Source organism: Chiloscyllium plagiosum, chromosome 16 (assembly GCF_004010195.1).
Source record: "Chiloscyllium plagiosum isolate BGI_BamShark_2017 chromosome 16, ASM401019v2, whole genome shotgun sequence".
Lineage (NCBI taxonomy): Eukaryota > Metazoa > Chordata > Chondrichthyes > Orectolobiformes > Hemiscylliidae > Chiloscyllium > Chiloscyllium plagiosum.
The window spans coordinates 42,085,219-42,105,994 of record NC_057725.1 but is presented as its reverse complement, the minus strand read 5'-3'; the positions used below and the strand labels follow the sequence as shown (position 1 = coordinate 42,105,994).

Genomic DNA, 20,776 nt, shown 5'->3' with positions numbered 1-20,776 from the left:
CCTCCCCCACTCACCCATTGTACTCTATGCTACTTTCTCCCCACCCCCCACCCTCCTCGAGCCTATCCCTCCACGCTTCAGGCTCACTGCCTTTATTCCTGATGAAGGGCTTTTGCCCAAAAAGTCGATTTCGGAGCTCCATGGATGCTGCCTGAACTGCTGTGCTCTTCCAGCACCACTAATCCAGAATCTGGTTTCCAGCATCTGCAGTCATTGTTTTTACCTAATCAAGGATATCTGCTAACTTTGCAACTGCTGAGAAAATAGGATGACCGCGAAACAGTTGAGACTCTGGTTTCACCCTCACAATCAAAAAATTGTACAAAATTAAATTGTAACAACCTTTTTTTCTGTTTGTATCAGATACTGCCCTCTTCACTTCTCTGTAAACTCAATACGTATGTTACAATGTGTATGCATTTGATGGTTTTTTTAGTAATAAAAAGTCACGCTCTTTCACTCAAAAAATAGAACTGTTTCTCTTTGATTTTAATCTTGCTAACTATATTTAATTGAAGAGTGGTAGCGATGGGCTAAAAAGGAAAATAAAATTATATTTGTTGCAACTATCAACAGGAGTTTAAAAAAGAGAAGAGCCATGCCCCCCCCCTTCGCTTGGTTGTAACAAAATCCAAAATGGGATAGCTGTTATTCAGTTATTCATATGACTTGCATACTATAAGGAGTGGAAAATCAGTAACCCACAGCAAGTTAAAGGTAGTAAATACATTTATAAGCTTCATGTAAATTAGTGGTAAGACCTCACATGACCAAAAACAGCATTAGAAAGGCCACTGCACTATAAAGTAAATTAGTGTGATTTCAGTCCTTCGAGCTAACAAGCTAGAAAGAAGTTATTGAAGACCCTACATTGTAACATGAAGACACGGCTTGCACACCATCAGAATCATAGAATTGCTACAGTGCAGGAGGAGGCCATTTGGCCCATTGTGTTAGTGCTAGCTCTCCAAATGCACAGTTCATTAAATGTCATAGTCCTGCTTTCAGCCTGTAACACTGCACTTTTCAGGTAACCATCTAAGTCATTTTTAAATGTTTCAGTTGCACTTGCTTCTACCACAATTATGGGCAGTGAATTCCACATCTTCATCATTCACTGCATGAAAAGGGTTTTTTCTTGTCTTGCTTTTACTGTTTATTTTCAGTCAGTGTTTTGTCATTCTTGGCACTTTTCATGAATGGTAGCAATTTCTCCCTATTTAATCTGTCCTCATGATTTTGAATACCACAATCAAATCTCCTCTCAACCTTCTCTTCTTCAAGAAAAGCAACCCTAACTTAGAGTCATAAACATGTCCAGCATAGAAACAAACCAATTGGTCCAACTTGTCCATGCCGACCAGATATCCTAAAATAATCTAGTCCTATTTGCCAGCATTTGCCCCATATCCCTCTTCACCTCTCCTATACATAGAACCATCAAGATGCCTTTTAAACATTGTAATTCTACCAGTCTCTACCACTTCTTCTGGCAGCTCATTCCATACATGCACCATCCTCTGCATGAAAAAGTTGCCCTTTTAAATCTTTCACCTCTCACCTTAAACTTATGCACTCTACTTTTGGATGCCACTAGCTTAGGGAAAAGACCTTGGCTGTTCACTCTGTCCATGCCCTTCATGATTTTATAAACTTCTATACGGTCACCCCTCAGCCTCTGACCCTCTCGGGAAAACATCCCCAGCCTATTCAGTCTCTGCCTATAGCTGAAACCTTCCAACCCTGGCAACATCTTTGTAAATCCTTTCTGATCTCTTTTGAGTTTCACAATATCCTTCATATAGCAGGGAGGCCAGAACTGAATGCTTCAATTTATCTTTATAAGTGAAGTTTCTCATACTTGGAACCATTCTTGTGAATCTTTTCTGCACTTTATCCAATGCCTCCACATCCTTCTCAAATGGCAATGTCTAGAATTAAATGTAAAAGGATCTGGTATACACATTCAACATAACATCTTTGTTGCCATACTCTGTGCCCCTCTTAATAAAACCCATATGATACTATTTGTTTTATTAACTGCTCTCTCAACTAATCCTGTCTCCTTTAGTGACTTATGCATCTATCCCATTTAGAATAATGTATTTTATTTTGTTTCGTCTCTCCATGTTCTCCCTACCAAAATAAATCACTTCACAGTTTTCCACTCTGAAATTCATCTGCGACCAGTCTGCCCATTCCACCAATCATTCCATGTCCTTCTGAAGTTCCACTCAGTACTCACAATTTACAATGTTTCCAAGTTTCAGACAATCAGCAACTTTGAAACATGCCTATAGCCCGAAGTGTAAGTCAATATATATAAAGCACATCAATCAATCACAGATGTCTGGGCAACATCACTACAGACCACCAGATTCTTTAATTGCTTAAGATTGACAAAAGGTGAACTGCATGCAAACAGCAACAACAAGAACATTACTTATATTTATATAGCATTTTTGACGTAATAGCTTCAGTCCTACTGTAATTTTACTTGTTTTTTGCTTCCTTCAGGAGGTCATTGGGGAAATGTTTCTGTCTCTTAAATATCTTCCAACAGCCCGGAAATTGGAAGTTGTCTTGCTGAAGGTGAAAACTGGCTGCTTGAACACTGGTCCAGATATAGGTATTAAAGGCTATGTCATTTACATAATGTTGTTCCTTGGCCATTTGTGGATGATACCTAATGATAAAAGATTTAAGAAAAATGTTTTCATTTAAGTATGAATTCAGTAAACTCTTTACCTCTTCAGTTATCATATCTTTAATGATCTTATAATACTGATGTTTTTGTAATGGGCATTGAAGCCTGAATTGTTAAACATTCACTTTGAATGAGAGATATTTGTGCTCATGTATTGACGTTTCCATGCCATAGAATCATAGAAGCAAATAAAGATAGGATTAGAATGTTATGATCTGATCAGTAAGTTCCTGATTTTGGCTCTTGCAGTTAAGATGTCACTTCAGAAAATATATGATGTTCCACTGAAAGGTTGATGGCAAATAATTAAAGATAACCTTGGATGCCATCTAGTTATTTTATCAGTAGTTACAGGGGTACAGACACATAGGGTTCTCCTAATAGAGTAGTAGGAGGCCTTCACTAATGATGTAGGCACAAATGTCAAATCCCACTAAGCTTTTAGAGAATTGAAATTTAGTTAATTTAAGTAAAAGAAAATAAATGAAAAGCTAGTGTCAGTGACAAAGGATTGTCCTAAGAATCTATGTGGGCCGCTAATTCCCCTTAGGGAAGGAAATTGGCTCTTGCTGAATTCTGAATTTCTTTCACGAACCTTGACAAACACCAGCTCAACACATTCTGTTGAAAGTAGTGAACAAACTGGACATTGTTGCACTGGGGAAGTGACAGTAAGGGAAGGGAATGTGGTGCTGGCGGAGGTGAAGTAAGAATCTCCTGGCTGGATATTAGCTGCACTCTGGAGAAGTGTCACTGGATCCAAAATGTTAACTCTGCTTTCTCTCCACAGATGCTGCAAGATCTGTTTGATATTTTCAGCAATTTGTTTTTGTTGTTGTGGATATTAGCTCGGCTGCCTGATACAGTATATGAGATAGCTGTTGGATACATTTTTGGGCAATGGTGAGACTGCATTTGCAGTTCATCTTTACACTTACCTAGATGGAGGTAGAACATTAAAGGTACAGGATTTGGTACATTCACTACCAATTAAATGCCAACTTTATAGCTGCAATGTCCTGAAGCACAGAGGTGTCCAATCTTTATGCATGAGTTTGGTGGGAAAGGTCATATTTGAATTTTTTTTCACTCAGGGTGCTGATCAGCAAATTTCAGAAAGCTACAGTTTGTCACAGCATAAATGTTTTTGTTGCTATGACGCTATTTAAGAAAGGTGGTAAGTTGTTGGAAGGAATCCTGAAGGACAGGATTTACATGTATTTGAAAAGGCAAGGACTGATTAGGGATAGTCAACAATGGCTTTGTGCATGGGAAATCATGTCTCACAAACTTGATTGAGTTTTTTGAAGAAGTAGCAAAGCTGGATGTGATCTCTTTGGACTTCAGTAAGGCACTTAACAAGCTTCCTCATGGTAGACTGGTTAGCAAGATTAGATCACATGGAATACAGGGAAAACTAGCCATTTGGATATAGAACTGGCTCAGAGGTAGAAGACAGAGGGTGGTGGTGGAGGGTTGCCATTCAGACTGGAGGCCTGTGACCAGTGCAGTGCCACAAGGATCAGTGGTGGGTCCTCTACTTTTTGTCATTTACATAAATGATTTGGATGTGAAAATAGGAAGTATAGTTAGTAAGTTTGCAGATGACACCAAAATTGGTGATGTCAAGGTGAGCAAAGAAGGTTACCTCAGATTACAACAGGATTTTGATCAGATGGGCCAATGGGCTGAGGAGTGGCAGATGGAGTTTAATTTAGATAAATTAATTAGGTGCTGCATTTAGGGAAAGCAAATCTTAGAAGGACTTATACACTTAATGGTAAGGTACTAGGGAGTGTTGCTGAACTAACAGGACCTTGGAGTACAGGTTCATAGCTCCTTGAAAGTGGAGTGTCAGGTAGATAGAACAATGAAGAAGGCATTTGGCATGTTTTCTTTATTTGTCAGAGCACTGACTATAGGAATAAGGAGGTTATGCTTTGGCTGTACAGGATGTTGGTTAGGCCACTTTTGGAATATTGTGCGTAATTCTGGTCTCCCTCCTATTGGAAGAATGTTATAAAACTTGAAAGGGTTCAGAAAAGATTTATAAGGCTATTGCCAGGGTTTGTGGGTTTGAGCTTTAGGGAGAGGCCGAGTAGGTTGGGACTATTTTCTCTGGAGCATTGGAGGCTGAGGGGTTACCTTTGTAGAGGTTTTTAAAATCATGAGGGGCATGGGTAGGGTAAATAGACAAGGTCTTTTCTCTGGTGTGGGGGAGTCCAGAACTAGAGGGCATAGGTTTAAGGTGAGAGGGGCAAAATTTAAAAGGGTACTGAGGGGCAAAATTTTCCACAGAGGATGGTGCGTGTAAGGAATGAGCTGCCAGAGGAACATTTAAAAGGCATCTGGATGGGCATATGAAGAGGAAGGGTTTAGAGGGATATGGGCCAGATGCTGGCAAAGGGGACTAGATCAGGTTAGGATATCTGGTCGGCATGGACAAGTTGTACCAAAGGGTCTGTTTCCGTGCTGTACATCCCTATGACTCTATAGCTGCTCGTGTCCTCCACATCTCCTCCTGCCCTCCCTAGCAGGAGTGGCCTCTCTCACATTCCCTTTCCTGAGACTTCAGCACAATTCTCTATTCCACCACCACTCACTCCATGACTCTTAATCCTCTTCTCGCCAAGATAGTGTCTCCCTGAAACCCTGTCCAGCTCTGACCAGCAGACTCACAGCTGTGAATCTAGGTCCTGGGCTGAGTGAAGCCACTCATGTTGCATTGCCACTGCTCCTCCAGTCATTGATGGAATCCTACCTGTATTTGCTGCTGTTAGGCTCACGACACAGGAGAGAAGTGATTGTGGATTAGAGCAATAGATCCTACAAGATCTTCCAGTTACACTTTCCTGTATTTTGAACAAAGGCCAGTGGACTGTATTACCCGTCACCAAATTAGGCAGCTTATTGGTCAAGACTGCTATAGCAGATGTGACAGTTTTATTCAAAGTATTCTTCTGACTCAGAAATGCAGAGAATGTTCCAGATTAAAGCAGTACAGACACAATTCCTGCATAACAAGAGCTGTTTGGTTGCTTTGATATCTGCTAAACTCTCCTGCATGCCCCCTTTTCTTGTACCACTTCAACCATGAAATACTGGGTTGAACTTTTACTTACCTGATCCACAGGCTTGCTCAGAAAGTCATAGAAATCCAGCGTTTGAACTTTCTCACATGTATTTGGGTTTTATTGAGTCCAGCGTCTCATTGGTTTCCACCAGAAAGTAAGCTCAATGAATAGAAGGACACTAGGAAGCTCAGAGGAACAGAAGGATCTTGAAGTTCTTGCCCACAAATCCCTGAAGGCAGCAGGACAGGTTAATTGGGTAGTTGAGAGGGAATGGACTTCATCAGTTGAGGCACAGATTATAAGAGCAGGGAGATTATGTTGGAGCTGTATAGAACTTTGGTTAGACCATAGCTGGAATTCTGTTTACAGTTCTGGTCATCGCACTGTAGGAAGGATGTGATTGTACATGAGGGGAATCAGAGGAGATTCACCAGGATGTTGCCTGGTATGGACCATTTTATCAATGAAAAGAAACTGGATAAGCTCAGGTTGTTTTCTTTGGAGCAGAGAAGGATGAGAGGGAACCCAGCTGAGATGTATAAGATTATAAGGGGCATGGAAAAGGTGGATAGAAAACAGTTGTTGCCTTTATTTGAAAGTTAATAATGAGGGGGCATAGTTTTAAGGAGAATGGCAGGAGATTTAGAAGGGATTTGAGGGAAAGCTTTTCCACCCAGAAGATCATTGGAATGCACTGTTAGGAAGGGTTGTTGAGTTAGGTAATTTCACAACCTTTAAAAAGTAATTGGATCAGCTGTTGAAACATCATAACATTCAAGGCCATGAGACTAGTGTAGGAAGGTGGGAATAGCGTAGATTCAGTGTAGCTTTGGCAATACAGACTTGATGGGCCAAAGCATCTCTCCTATAGTGTATGATTGTGTGGTTCTACAATGAGCTTGCCTCCAGTGAGCTGGGGAGGGCGGTGGGGAGTGCAGACAGTAAAGACTGGAGAACATATAAAGCAGGTTTAGCTTGTGAGGGTGGCAGAGGGTTCAACCATGGGGGCAGGAGATGGAGGGATTTCATTCAGTAGTAAGTGAAGTCTGGGGTGGGGTGGGGAGTCAATAGTTTGTTCTATTTTAAATTGTAAGTTTGCAGATGACATGAAAATTAAGGGTGTTGTTGATATTAAGAAGGAAGGTCTGATTTTGAGCAGCTGGTAAACTAGGCAGAGTAATGGTGTTTAATCCTAATAAGTGCAAGATTTTGGGAGGTCAAAGAAGGGAAGGAGATATACAATGAATGTTAGGTCCCTACTGAAGAACAAGGGGACTTTGGTATACAAGTTTACAGACCCCTGAAGATATCAGCACAGGTAGACAGGGTAGCGAAGTCGGCATACAGGATGGGTGCCGCCTTGAGCCGGTTGTAGAACGTAGGAGTAGGGAAGTCTTGGTACAATTTTATAAATGATTTTAAACATTGGTTAAGCCACAAATGGAATACAGCGAGCAGTCGTAATAACCACACTACCAGAAAGATGTGCTGGTGAGGGTGCAGTGGAGATTCACTAGGATGTTGCCTGGGATGAAAAGTCTCAGTTATGAGGAAAGACCGGATATACTGGGTTTGTTTTCCTTAGAGCAGATGAGTCTGAGGGGGGGATCTGACTGAGGTGTACAAAATTATGAGAGGCATAGACAGAGTAGATTGCGAGCATCTTTTCCTCATGGCAGATATGTCAAAGATCAGAGGGCACACATTTAAGGTGAGGAACAAGTGGTTTAGAAGAGATCTGAGAAAACAGATTTCTACTCAGAGGGTGGTAGAACTATAGAATGTGCTGCCTGTGAGCGTGGGGGTGGAAAGCACTTTTGCAACATTTAAGAAGCACCTGGATGAGCACCTTAAATGCCAAGGCATAGTTCATTCATTCATTAGCGGTCCCTTGCAGACAAGAATGGCTTTCTTCCACTCTCAGGGTGAGTCTGTAGGTGGCTATGCAGACTGATGTGACAATTGCAGGCTCTGTTGCATTTGGGACAGAAGGTGATTGTGAGAAGGGGTGGAGGGGGTTCCTTGCACTGTTTTCACTTGGCTTCCACTTTTTCCCAATGGCAAGTCTCAAGGTGCTGATGCCTGCCCAGATGCTCCTTCTCCACTCTGGACAGTGTTGCACCAGTGATTCCCAGGTGTCTGTCGGAATGCTGCACTTTGCCAGTGAAGCCTTGAGGGTATCTCTGATAGCTTACTCTGTCCATCAGGGACTCAACTGCCATTTCAGAGCTGGGAGTAAAGTGCCTGCTTAGGGAGCCTTGTGTTGGTCATGCAGACGACATGTCCAGCCCATCACAGCCAGTCAAAGGTGGGTCAGTGCCTTGATGCTGGGGATGTCCCTCCATTACAGCCTGGAGAGAGGGTGCCACATCATCCTGGTATGCTATGCTCTGCACAATTGGAGCAGACAACGAGGTGATGTGATACAGTTTGAGAATGGGAGCAATCTTTAAGGAGGAGGATGAAGACACTAAGGGTCCTTGTCCATGACAGAGTTCAGATGTATCAGGGTTTACAAACCTGACAGGACCTGTTTAACACTCGGTTCCAGTACATGGCAGCTGGGTGCAGCAATTGTGAACTGTAAAATAGCTGTTGGTCAGCATGGCATTTGGTTTGTATCATGGGACTTAACTGCAGCTTCTGTTGGTTTTGTTTGTCATTGCTTTTGCTCACTGCAAATCAAAGCTCACAATTGTCTTTGTCTAATTGCTAATATGATCCCCTCCTGAACAATTACAAGCTGGAGGTCTCCAGTGGGCATTGGAGACAAAGTCGCAGTGGCTGCGTGAGGGTGTTTAGATGGGATGTAGCTAAGGACAGGTAAATTATAGGGCTTGTGGGTAAACAGTGACAAGGGTGAGAATGGGGTTGTATGTGCAAGGGAGTGTTATGGACGCCATGAGCTGTGTAGCTGCTGTGCTATTACTTTGTTGGTGAACACCAATTGCCAACATATGTCTGGGGGCACGGAAGCCTTTTAAAGATGGCATGGACACCAGAGATGCTGATCTTTTGGGGGATGTCCAAATATTGGTCAGATTTCTGGGAACAGCGAATGGTAGAAAGGAGCTAGAATCTGGGGAGAAGGGTGCTATTAGAGCAGGATAGTAGTTAATGAGACTAGGTTCGTAAGGTATTGGGAAAAATTCTCACTAGGCCTCGTGAGGAGAAACCTTCCGTAAAGCATGGTGAAACTGAGACTTAAACAAAAATCCATAAGATTCAACCCTATAGGCAAAATAGGCTTTATCTGTGCTGTAGCCATCTATTTAAAATGTAATGTTTTCTAAATATTAATGGTTTAGCAGACAATAGGCTTTTATTAGTTTGGCATTGGACCTAATTTACAGTTGTAGCAAAATAAACAATGAAATATAAACAAATTTCTTATTATTTTAATTAAATTGACAAAAAATCTTAATGAAACACTCAATGCTAAAAATATACTGTAAACAATAGAATTTTAAAAAAAAAACAAAAATCTACCCCTTAAGACATCTATTACACAGGAAGTTTTCATTAGACTCAAAATTAATCAAACAGCATTATTCCCATGTGTTTGAAGCAAGCATGTACACCTTCATTCAGTTTAAATATCTTAAAATTGTTTGGTACATCTTAATAAGGCTCATGTGCATGACAGAATTCTCAGGAAAAAGTACTTTGCCAGAAACAAATATATGTTGAGAATTGTGTGTGAGAATCAGGCCTACTCTTGATTTCCTGATATTTTGACCTTTGTTCACATGATAAACAGAACCATAACTATTGAAGCACTTTGGGAATTCTACCATATTAACTCAAGAATCAAGAGACTGAAATTCTTCCCATTCATAATTGATAGATGAGACATTAGCCCAAAGCAACACAAAAGTGATAAATTAATGGATAATAAAATGCTAATGTGAAAAAGGAAATAAAATCAAGGAACAGCAGAGAGGCAGAAGAAATTTGTGAAAGTAGAATTTCCTGTGACCTCGTATCAAAATCTGAGGAAATTTGTTAAACATAATTTAAATCATTATCAGATTAAATGCTCATTGACAATAGAGCTAATTGTTCTCCTGCTTTACTGTATTGTTTCATTATTCCTGTGTGGAGCACTGGCGCCTATGCCTGAATGCTGATTAACAAATGAGATCTGAATATGGAATCTTAGCACACATTGTGAATCGCTTTGAGGAAGATTGATGGCCTAACAAAGATATTGGTATTGTTCAAGTTTAGTGTTTCTGTAGGGAACAGTGTAACAATCACACCAAATTACATATAAAAAACCCCTGATCAGGTAAGGAGGGCAAGGAGGGAGGAATAGCATGTCTAACAGCTAGATTCATATATAAAATAGAAAGGTAAAATCACCTTAGTCCTACTGGACCATAGGGCTGCTCTATCATTAGAGAGAGATGACTGGTGGTGGTTTAATCAGAGAGTCATCACACCTCAAGGTGAAGGAAAGGCTGAGGAAGGAGAGTCCTTCATTGTGAACTCACACAAAATAATTCTTATTAGTGAACACTATCATACCAGTAATGCTAGAATTATTCACACACCCAAAGAGAAGCTAGATTAATCAGTGTTGTATAATTGAAATTGTTATCAGAACAGAGATGAAGAGAAATTACTTCTCTGAAATGGTTGTGAATCTGAGAAATTTAGTACTCCAGAGTACAGTGTGTGCTGGGACATTGAGTACATTTGAGGAGGAGATTAACAGATTTTTCATTAGAAATGGATTGAAGGGTTATGGAGAACAGGCAGGAAAGTGGAGTTGAGGCCAAGATGAGATCAGCCATGATCATATCAAATGGTGGAGCAGGCCCAAGAGGCTGAATTGCCTACTCCAGCTCCTAGCTTTTATGTTAATGGTTTTGCTATTTTCATTATATGAGAACAAACCCCTCAACAATCAGTTAATGCAGTGATGTAGACTTTAAGCAAGGAAGCTACATCACTTCATGAATGTTACTTACTTGCAAACTAAATATGGGGAACTAATGATCAAACTGGGGGTGAGTAGCATTTGCATAGCCATGGATCAGGTTGACTTTCATTCTTAAAATTGTATGTTATCCTGAAAGAGTGAGGAAAATGAAAGAAACAAGTAAAAGAGAACGAAGAACAACTAAAGTCAATGCTCAGACACATGCGGATCCACCCGGAGGTTTCAGAAGGACAGGTAGCAGGGAACTAAATTGAGGGAAAGGCAAAAGTTCAGTTTCTCAAAAGTGGGTTAAATATTTGGTATTATATTCTCTGAGCCTTTCAGGCAGGTCGGTTTCCCTGACCTTGATGGTTGCAGTCCTTCTGTACAGCAAATACACCTAATGATCACCTTAGCTTGTTGTGTTATTATCACTGGTGCAATCTGGTCAAGACAAAATAGGAAACACAAGTGTTCACAGAGCTAACTAGACAAAATGTGTACTTGGTGGGGTATATTTCTTTCTTCAAGCTCTGTTGTGTACAAAATTCTTCAGTAACTTGGTTACATTATAACCAAGGTGTTTATTTGCACAAATACTTACAGAACAAGGGGTGAAGCCTGATTTGGTTAACAAATCTGCTCAAGTGAGGCAGGCACACTAACTGTCTCCAGCAAACGGAGCACAACTCAAAAGGGAACTCAACTCAAAATGTTCAGATAAAAGTGCATTCGGTTGAAAGAATCATTAGAGAATGGAACTTAAAAGACATGGTTGTCAGGGCTATTGGAAGGATTGTGAGAAACGGAGTGTGAAAATTGGAATATAGAAGGGAGAGTCACAGTGATGGGGCAATATGCTGTATCAACTCCTAACACCAATATCTCAACCATGTTCGATAGTTTATTTAATTCTGAGATGAAGAGCACCTATGACTATTGGTTATACCATGTGCAGCCACGCAGCAGCATTCATCAACCCATGTATCTGAAAGTTAAGGACATGGTGATGAAACTGTTATGCAGGCTGTAGATTCCAGTGTTATAGGGCTGAACATCAGGGGATAAGATGAAGGAAACCAAGAGGCAGATTGAGCTAATTGTTTCTTGTATGGAAAAAATTAGGCTAGCAAGATTTTGCACTTGGCAAAAACAAGAAGAGGAAAACAGTCATGGGTCATTCCGAATGGACCTCATCATATAAATGTGGCTGTAGGGCAATACATGAGCAATACATAAGGGCCCAAAGGGTAGCTTAACTATTTCAAGATCTCAAATAGAAAATAAACATCTCATTCCAGATACTTCCTCACAGTTCAGTACTTCACAGAGGTTTGACCAGCTTAACCCAGCAGCTGTGCTGGTACTGCTGAGGTGAAGAAGGTGGCGATGTAAGCGGAATGCCAACAGAATCTGAGACATGAGGCTATGGATGAATGAGCAGCACATGAAGAGGGGTACCAATGCCTTCACTGCCATCAAGCAGTGTACTGAGAAAGTGTGTACCTGAAGATGAGTGAAAGCTGGAGATATTGCCATATGATCGGAAACACCATCACCTACATCTGCCACGTTCTATAGGCAGATCAGCAGCTATACCACTTGAGAGACAGTGGTGTGCCTGAGGAGATGAAGGTCACAGCAACATTGAGCTTCCTTACCACCAGCTCCTTTAAAACCTCAGATCCCTGTGTTTAGCATCTTCTAGTTAGCAGCTCACAAGTACATTCAAGATTTCACAGATGCCCAGTGCATTAGTGAGCCAAGTTACCGGGCCATCAGATTTATAGCCATCTTAGGTACAAGGGATCATTACCCAGGATCATCACTGAGCAGTCAGTTGGTCTTCTGAAGATGTACTTCATCCTGGACCAGTCAGGAGGATCTCTCTGACACGTCAAAGTCTCCAGAATAGCGATTGTTTGCTGCACTGTCCACAACCCAACTCCACAAAGGGAGTGATAACTAAGAAGAGGGGGAGGTGGACCAGTCTTCTGAGAGAAAGAAGAAGTTGAGTCAGATGGCGATGTTGAAGGAGTCAATGTTGCTGATAAGGATGTTGAAGAGGCCAGGGCCATGCTGAATTGAGGCAGACAAGCCCGAGACAACCTGATAGCAGATTTGAGGGAGAATTACCTTACACTAACATAAAATATTTTAATCAACTTGTTCAGACATGTTGTGTGACATATTTCTGTGGCTGGTGGGACTTATACACAGACCTCCTAGTCCAGAGGTATGGAGAGTGCAACTATGCCACAAGAATCCCTTTCGCATTTGTGTATGTAGACAATCAGAATTATGAACAAATTATAGTGAAAAGATGTTCCTGCCCTCAAGAGAATGCTTGCTTTATGCCTTTAAAACATTAAGATACATGGCTGGCCATTAACTTAACATTGTATTAATATAATTAACTTAAATTAAGGGGCATTAACAGAGGGATTAATCCATGCTGATTGATTCCCAAACAATTAAGTTGTCTTCCCACTTTCCAGAGGTTACAGTCTTCTCACAGAACAACAGAGACTCATAGCCTCAACAGGTTTGCACTGCTCCACAGGAAGTGCATGGGATTGTGTATGATGGTCAGTACCTCGCAAGGTAGTCTACAAGAAAAACAAATGAATGGTCAGACGCCTTATCAGATTTTAAAGAGACAAAGGACTGATAGTGTACAAAATGTCACAAACTGCTGAATTTGTGTCAAGCATAATGATGTATAGAAGGTTGATACCTGTGAGCTTAAAGTGATATCAATGTTGTTTAATCTTCTTTTCCTACTATTACATCTTGGTGCCACCCTGGCAGCACAGCTGACCTTGAGGAAGCTTGCTGACCACTTTGTGGCTTGCCTTAGCAAAGACCAAATGATGTCATGCAGAAGTTGCCCATCAGCCCATCTCTGCCATTCAATAAGGCTGATGGCTGATCTGATAATCCTCAAATCTAATTTCCTGGCTTTTCCCCACAACCTTTGATTCTCCTGACTTATTAAAAATCTGTCTGTCTCCACTTTGAATATACTTTAAAGCCTCGATAACCCTCTTTGGCTAAGAATGCCACAGATTCTCTACCCCTTGACAGAACAATTCCTCCTTGTCTTAGATGACCCTGGGGTTTCAGGGCCAAAGGGGCTCTGGCACTAGATGTGAAGGTGTAACCTTCTTGCCCTGAGCTGGCAAGGGTATCTGGATGCCAGAAGGAGGACACCTGTGCTGAGATGTCAATCCCTGGATGCCTGTTTTTCACTCCTGGCATCTGTGCAATGCCACCTCCCTCACCTCTTGAGAGTATAGGGCTCCAAAAAGAAGGTCACGGTCCCTCGACCTCCTGTCATGAGCCAGTCAATAAATAGTTTCAAGTCTTGAGTGATGTCGTGAAGGTTCCAGTGAAAATCTGACATACTGATTGGACTTGGCACTCCACAGAGCTGCCACCCAGTTCCATGGAGGGAGCGATGCTCAGTCATTCTGGAGAAATGATATCAGACAGAACTTGGACAGATTTCCATGCCCTTTGCTCCAGTGAGTGCATGGTATCTCTACATGATGTTCCCCTGCATGTCTCTGCATCTCCACCAATTAATCATTTATAATGGGGGCCTGGTGTGCAGCAGTCAGGAGTGTGTCAGAAACCTCAGGAATATCTTCATTGAGCTGTGGGCTCAGATTAGTGCAGTGCTCATGATAAAGGGACATATTAATGTACTCAGTCTAGAGGTGAACTCTCTGTGTTGCTGGACAGTGGGAAAGAAGGCCTAGATGGTTCATCCTCGGAGGCTTGAGAGTGTTCCTTCTCATAGATATAGTCGAGGGGCTGCTAGTGGAGGACCTGAGAGTCAGGGCTTTTTTTTTGATGTTCCTGCTTTGGAGTAGTATCCAGAAGCTGCGTAGGAAAGTGTAGCAATTTGTCAGCGTTATGAGCTGCCACCCTTACCCAAGATTTCACTAAAAAGTTTGTACTGGGTGTGTCGTTGGGAGTGTCAGTTGGAAGCTTTCTGACTAGATGGCCATAAGATATCCACATACCTTTCTGCACAGGCATGTCGCCTGCCAGCTCAGTGGCCTGCTCCTCAAATGAGGTCAGGCTCTGGGCACATCCCAGTATAATGGACATGATTTTTCTTCTGCAGAAGGAGAGAAACATCAAGGGATATTTAGAGTGTATCTATGAGCAGTATGCCAACATCGATAGATACAGATGTCAATCCCCAGGGCTATGATTGTATGTGTGCATTGTTCTTACTAATACTGTGGTATTGGGAAGTTAGTTGTTAACATGATCTGAATGAAAGTTTTTCAGCATCATCAGAATACTAAGTTGATGAAAAACAATAGAATATTATATGTGTGAGAAGTACATCCAGATGCCATCTTTTGTGGTATGTCCGTATCCCATGGAAGCCATTAGTGAACATCAAATGAGGGCATCTTAGCACTTTAATACCACAGACCCACAGATTCTTATATTGCTTTTCAGAGAATAATTTATCTTACTAACAAAAGATTTGTCTATGGAAACAATCCTGGAAAACTTCAACTATTTTACAACCAGGTGAGGAGGGGTGAATTGGAACCTCTCTTTTCAACTTTCTCAGTTGGCTGCAACAAACATTGATGTCATTTTCAACATGTAGCCATATCTCTCTCTAATTAAAATGTTATTAACTACTTCACCATAAACAATAAGAAACCAATTACAAAGTCCAGCATTTTTCCTTCCAGGATAAGGAGAGTGAGAGAGAGAGAGGTGGAGAGAGGGGAAGTTATTGAGCAAGTTGACCCTGGATAGATATTCACTCCTATCCTTCCACTTCACCAATTATGTTCTGGGTGAGAAAGTTCACTGGGGACTTCCTTTACCTGCCACCAATTATAGCCCTTAAGTGCTCACTTTATGGTAACACAGGGCTTGAACTCACCAACTTCCCAATTTCTTGCCTTTCCAGCCAGAGAAGAGTGGCTGGTTTCCCAATTGCATAACTTGGGAGACTTGCTTGCCATTTTGGGGGATTGGAGGGGCCTGCAATTGACCATTGAAGACATGGATTGGGGAAAGAGGTGAACCCTAAAAATCACTCCCCTCTCTTGCCTCCGACACCCTCCATGACTCTCCCCACGATCCCCATCTTATGAGAAGCAAAGGGAAGAAACCTATCTGCTTCACCCTCTGATCCCCTGAGGAGTGGGAATTTAGAACCCAGTAGCTTCAGGCCTCTGATTGACTGACAGCTTCTGCAGAGCCCAGACATCCCCATCGAGGACTGAGATAGGCCAAGTTAATCACATAAGCTCACTGTTAGCAGCTAACAACCTGATTAGCATGCAATTGGTCAGGTTTTCTTCACAGTGGGCTTGGTGAGTTAATTAACATTTAATACACTTATCCCCTATACTTCGACCCAAAAAGGGAAAATTGCAGCCAAGTTTTTATGAGAGAAGTAAAGAGCAATTTTATTATTTGCTATCCCTCAAGAAAAGTAATAAGGAAGTGATGTCCAGCATATACACATAAGTACAAAGATGAAAAATAAGTGTATCCATTTTCTAAATAAGATGAGTGAAATATTTAACTTATGTCATTATGGTGACCTAGAGATGTTTGCTTTTAACCTGACAGCACAATTGTTTAATTGATATCTTGTATCACAGCCATAGCAAATTATTCATTTGTACTTTGAATTCTTGGTGTTCCAGTGTTTCTTTTTAAACCTTTTCTTTGGAGAGGCTGAGAGAGAGAGAGAGAGCACCTTATCCAGCCAGTTCCCCCTAAATCCACCTTCCCAATTCTAACAAAAACTGCTCCTCAAAATACGGCTGCTTTGAGCATTCCAATGTCTGAGTTCATTGTTTCCAAGCTTCATAAGGACAGGTGATTTTTTTTTTAAATCTCCAATACATATGTGAAACCTAGCGATTTTGGAGAAGATTTGTAGCTCAGGTTGATGATAAATCTGTAAGTTAGCTGTAAGGTTTGTTTTCAGACATTTCATGAACACCAACTGGCCACCAAAAGACACGACCCACTATCACTAGCTTCCATACATACAGACAAAGAAGACACCACTTTGACTGGAACAACACACATATCCTAGGACAGGCGAAACAAAGACATGCATGATAATTCTTAGAGGCATAGCATTCTAACCAGAACTCAATCAATAAACACATCGACTTATATCCTATCTACCTTCCCTTGAAAAAAAAGAACCGGAAATGATATCACCCACCTTAAGAAACCCAGACTTATGAGTAGAGAGGCGGGAAATACCACTAGTGATGATGTTACCTAGTATGGTGAAGAAATGTCTGAAAACAAACCTTCAAGCTCAGTGAGCTAACTTACAGACTTATATGTGAAACCTATCATACAAATGTAGATCAAATCAGAAGATGTGGGTTTTGTTTCAGTAGCTTTTGATGATAATGTTAACTTCAGTTCAAATTATATTTTTCATTCTACATTTATTTCACAAAGGCTGGCTAACTCAGGTGATCGTTATGGCCATTCCAAAGTTAGTGTTTTTTTCTTTTAAAATCATTCCAGTCTGTGGAAGTTCCAGGTATTAATCAGATGATGGAACTTGAAAATCAGTAGTCCTTTTTTTAACCACTATCATGATAAACCAAAAGACAAAGACCTAAAACTAGTCAAACCAGTAGTTTTCTCAATTACTTTCCATGAGTAATGCCATGAGGAATAGCTTAAAACTTAGAATCCCTACAGTGTGGAAACAGGCCCTTCAGCCTAGCAAGTCCACACTGACCCTCCGAAGAGGAACTCACCCTGACCCATTCCCTTATTCTCTACATTTCCCCTGACTAACGCACTGAACATTACAGACAATCTAGCATGGCCAATCCATTTAACTTGCACATCTTTGGATTGTGGCAGAAAACTGGAGCACCTGGAGGAAACCCACACAGACACAGGGAGAATGTGCAAATTCCACACACACAGTTGCCCAAGGCTGGAATCCAACCCGGGTCTGTTACACTGTGAGGCTGCAGTGCTAATCGTTGAGCCACCGTGCAGCTCCAAAAGTGGCATAATCTAACTGCAATAATGATCACCGATTCAGGATTAATATTATACTGAGACAAGAGAATACACAAGGCAATTTAAGTTGGAATATTGCTGCTGGGGAAGTCTATGAAAATGAAGGATAATTCCTGTGCAGAGAACAAGTCCCTGGGAAATCTCATATACTGAATTCTCAGGAAATTGTATCCATTTGAAAAACCAACATATCTCCTGCATTTGGAAACAAATGTAACAAGTTATCTAAATATAAGAAAATGCGAGAACATAACTTCAGCTTTGGAAATTCAATAATCAATTACAATATATTCTTCAAGGCCTCGTTCTCCCTCAGCAGATGCATTGTGCAATTTTATGATGCACTTAAAATGTAACTCGTCTTCCCATCATTTGAAGTTACACTGGATAATTTAGTCCAATTAGTTCCTCTTAGATTTAATCAACCAGTTACTTTACTCTTGGATAAACAAGACTAAGATCCATACAGCATGGCAACTACAACAACAAAACTCTTTCCAATATCAGTTTGATAGACATCTGGAAAATATACAGGTATCCTCCGCTTTTCGAATGTTCACTTTTCACAATTTCGCTTTTACAAATGACATAGACTCGTATCTGCTTTCATGAATCCGAAGAGGATTTTTGCTTTTACGAAAAATGGCAATTATTTTTCCCCATATAAATCATGCACTTTCACCTTATGCCATTTTTGGCTTATGAAAGGTTTCTTGGGAATGCTCTACTTTCGGATCGCAGGGGCCACCTGTATTCAAAATGTTGTTGGGGGTTGATTAAGTTGGATTTGTGAAAACAAAACTGTTGTTTAAATGTTATACAGTGGGGAGGTGGGAATTCATGCTGGCTATGAGCAAATTTCAGACTTTGTTCATCAACAACCACAGATGTGGGCTTGGGGGGTTAGGTGAGTGAAAAACATCTCAGAAAGTATAGAGGAATTTGTGAATTTGTCAGAAGCAAGGCAATGCAAATGCTGGAGATGAAATTGGGTAAGTTTGGATCAGTTGGAAAATGCTGAAGCCTTTTACAATTCTGCTAACTTTAATTTTAGATTAAACCATACCTTTATAAATATCTGCTTTCCACTGCATGTGTACAACCATCAGTCTGCTGCCCAGATAGAAAGTGAGTAAGTTGCCAACCATGTCTGAAGTCACAAGGAGAGTTAATTGCAACATCTACTTGGATTAATAGACTTTTGTTTCATTCTTTGATATGCTTGTAAATGAATGCAAGCATTAGGAATGGATCACTTGCCAGTTGAAACTGCCAATACTTCCTTGGCTGGGTGTAGTATGGTTAAAAACAGAGGAACGAAACTTTACTATAACCTAAACAATGTGCCTCAAATCTAATCCTTGCTTATGTAATCTGACATTTTCACAAGCAACTTCTCACAGTGAGAACGCCAGTTTTGTTCTAAATTGTATGTAGTTGTGCTGTGGTCCATGTCTACTAGGAACTGGATTGAACTTCCCAGAAAATGTTCATTTTGGAACAGAGTACTGGAGAAACTCAGCAAGTCTGGCATCCGTGGAGAGAGAAACAGAGTTAACATTTTGACTCCAATACGACTCTTCTTTGGAACATATTGGAGTCAAATTTTAACTGAAACTTTAATTTAGTTTCTTTATCCACAGATAAGATGTGATTAGATGGATCCTAATTTGTTAGGTGCACCCAGAGAGGATTCTTGAAACAATAGGTAGATAGTCCAACTAGGGAAGGGGCTGTGTTAGATCTTGTATTAGGTAATGAGCCTGGCCTGGAGATCGAAGTTTCAGTGGGGGAGCATTTTGGGAACATGGACCATAATTCTGTAAGTCTTAAGGTAGTTATGGATAAGGATAAGACTGGGCCTTATATGAAAATGCTAAACTGGGAGAAGGCTAATTACAACAGTATTTGATTGAAACTGGAAACACTGGATTGGGGGCAGCTGTTTGAAGGTAAATCCACATTTGACATGTGGGAGTCTTTAAACAGCCAGTTGATTAGAGTTCAGGACCACCATGTTCCTGTGAGAATGAAAGATAATTTGGCTAGATTTGGGAGTCTTGGTCAATGAGGAAGGTCTTTTAAGTTTAGCTAAAAAGAAAAAGGAAGCAGATGTAAGGTTTCGGAAACAAATTAATTAAGTCCCTCAAGGAGTATAAAGAAAGCAGAAAAGTTAAAAAAAGAAATAAGGAGGGCTAGAAAGGGCCATGACTGTCATAGGCAAGTAGGGATAAGGAAAATCCCAAGGCATTTTATATGTATAATAGGAGCATATGGATAGCTAGGGAAAATGTAAGTCCGTTCAAGGACAAAGGAGGGAATTTATGTGTGAAGCCAAAGGAAGCGTGTGAGGTCATTAATGAGTATTTCACATTGGTATTTACCAAGAATGATGGTAGGTTTAGACAGGGGTTTATTGATACTCGAGGTCAAGGGAAAACACGTGACACCAAAAACTCAGATTTGGGACTGTTAAAGGATTTTCCTTTGCTTTTCTGACCTGTTCTGGTGGGAATGCCATGGAAACAGCCAGAAATTGGAGTGTTCAAGACAGCAATTATCTGGATTTTCCTTGCTGCTGCCACCCCCCCTCCTCCATGCTCAGTGCATTGCTAAAATGACAGGATTCTGAGTGCCTTTGATAGAACAAATTTGGTCATATTTACTAATTATTTACACTATTCATGCAGACTTTAGAGTCATAGAGATGTACAGCATGGAAACAAACCCTTCGGTCCAACATGCCTATGCCGACCAGATATCCCAACCCAACCTAGTCCCACCTGCCAGCATCCGGTCCATATCCCTCCAAACCCTTCCTATTCATATACCCATCCAAATGCCTTTTAAATGTTGCAATTGTACCAGCCTCCACCACTTCCACTGGCAGCTCATTCTATACACGTACCACCCTCTGAGTGGAAAAAGTTGCCCCTTAGGTCTCTTTTATATCTTTCCCCTCTCACCCTAAACCTATGCCCCCTAGTTCTGGACTCCCCCACCCCA

General features: G+C 41.0%; 1 protein-coding gene across 3 annotated transcripts in view; it reads left to right on the top strand.

The window, feature by feature from the left end:
• Window positions 1-20,776, top strand: part of syt19 (synaptotagmin XIX) — a 77,802-nt gene that overhangs the window by 47,039 nt on the left and 9,987 nt on the right. For all 3 annotated transcript variants that reach the window (XM_043705926.1, XM_043705928.1, XM_043705927.1), the window contains one exon: window positions 2,518-2,629. In XM_043705926.1, the coding sequence (XP_043561861.1) occupies window positions 2,518-2,629 (112 nt within the window). The remainder of the gene's footprint in view (window positions 1-2,517; window positions 2,630-20,776) is intronic.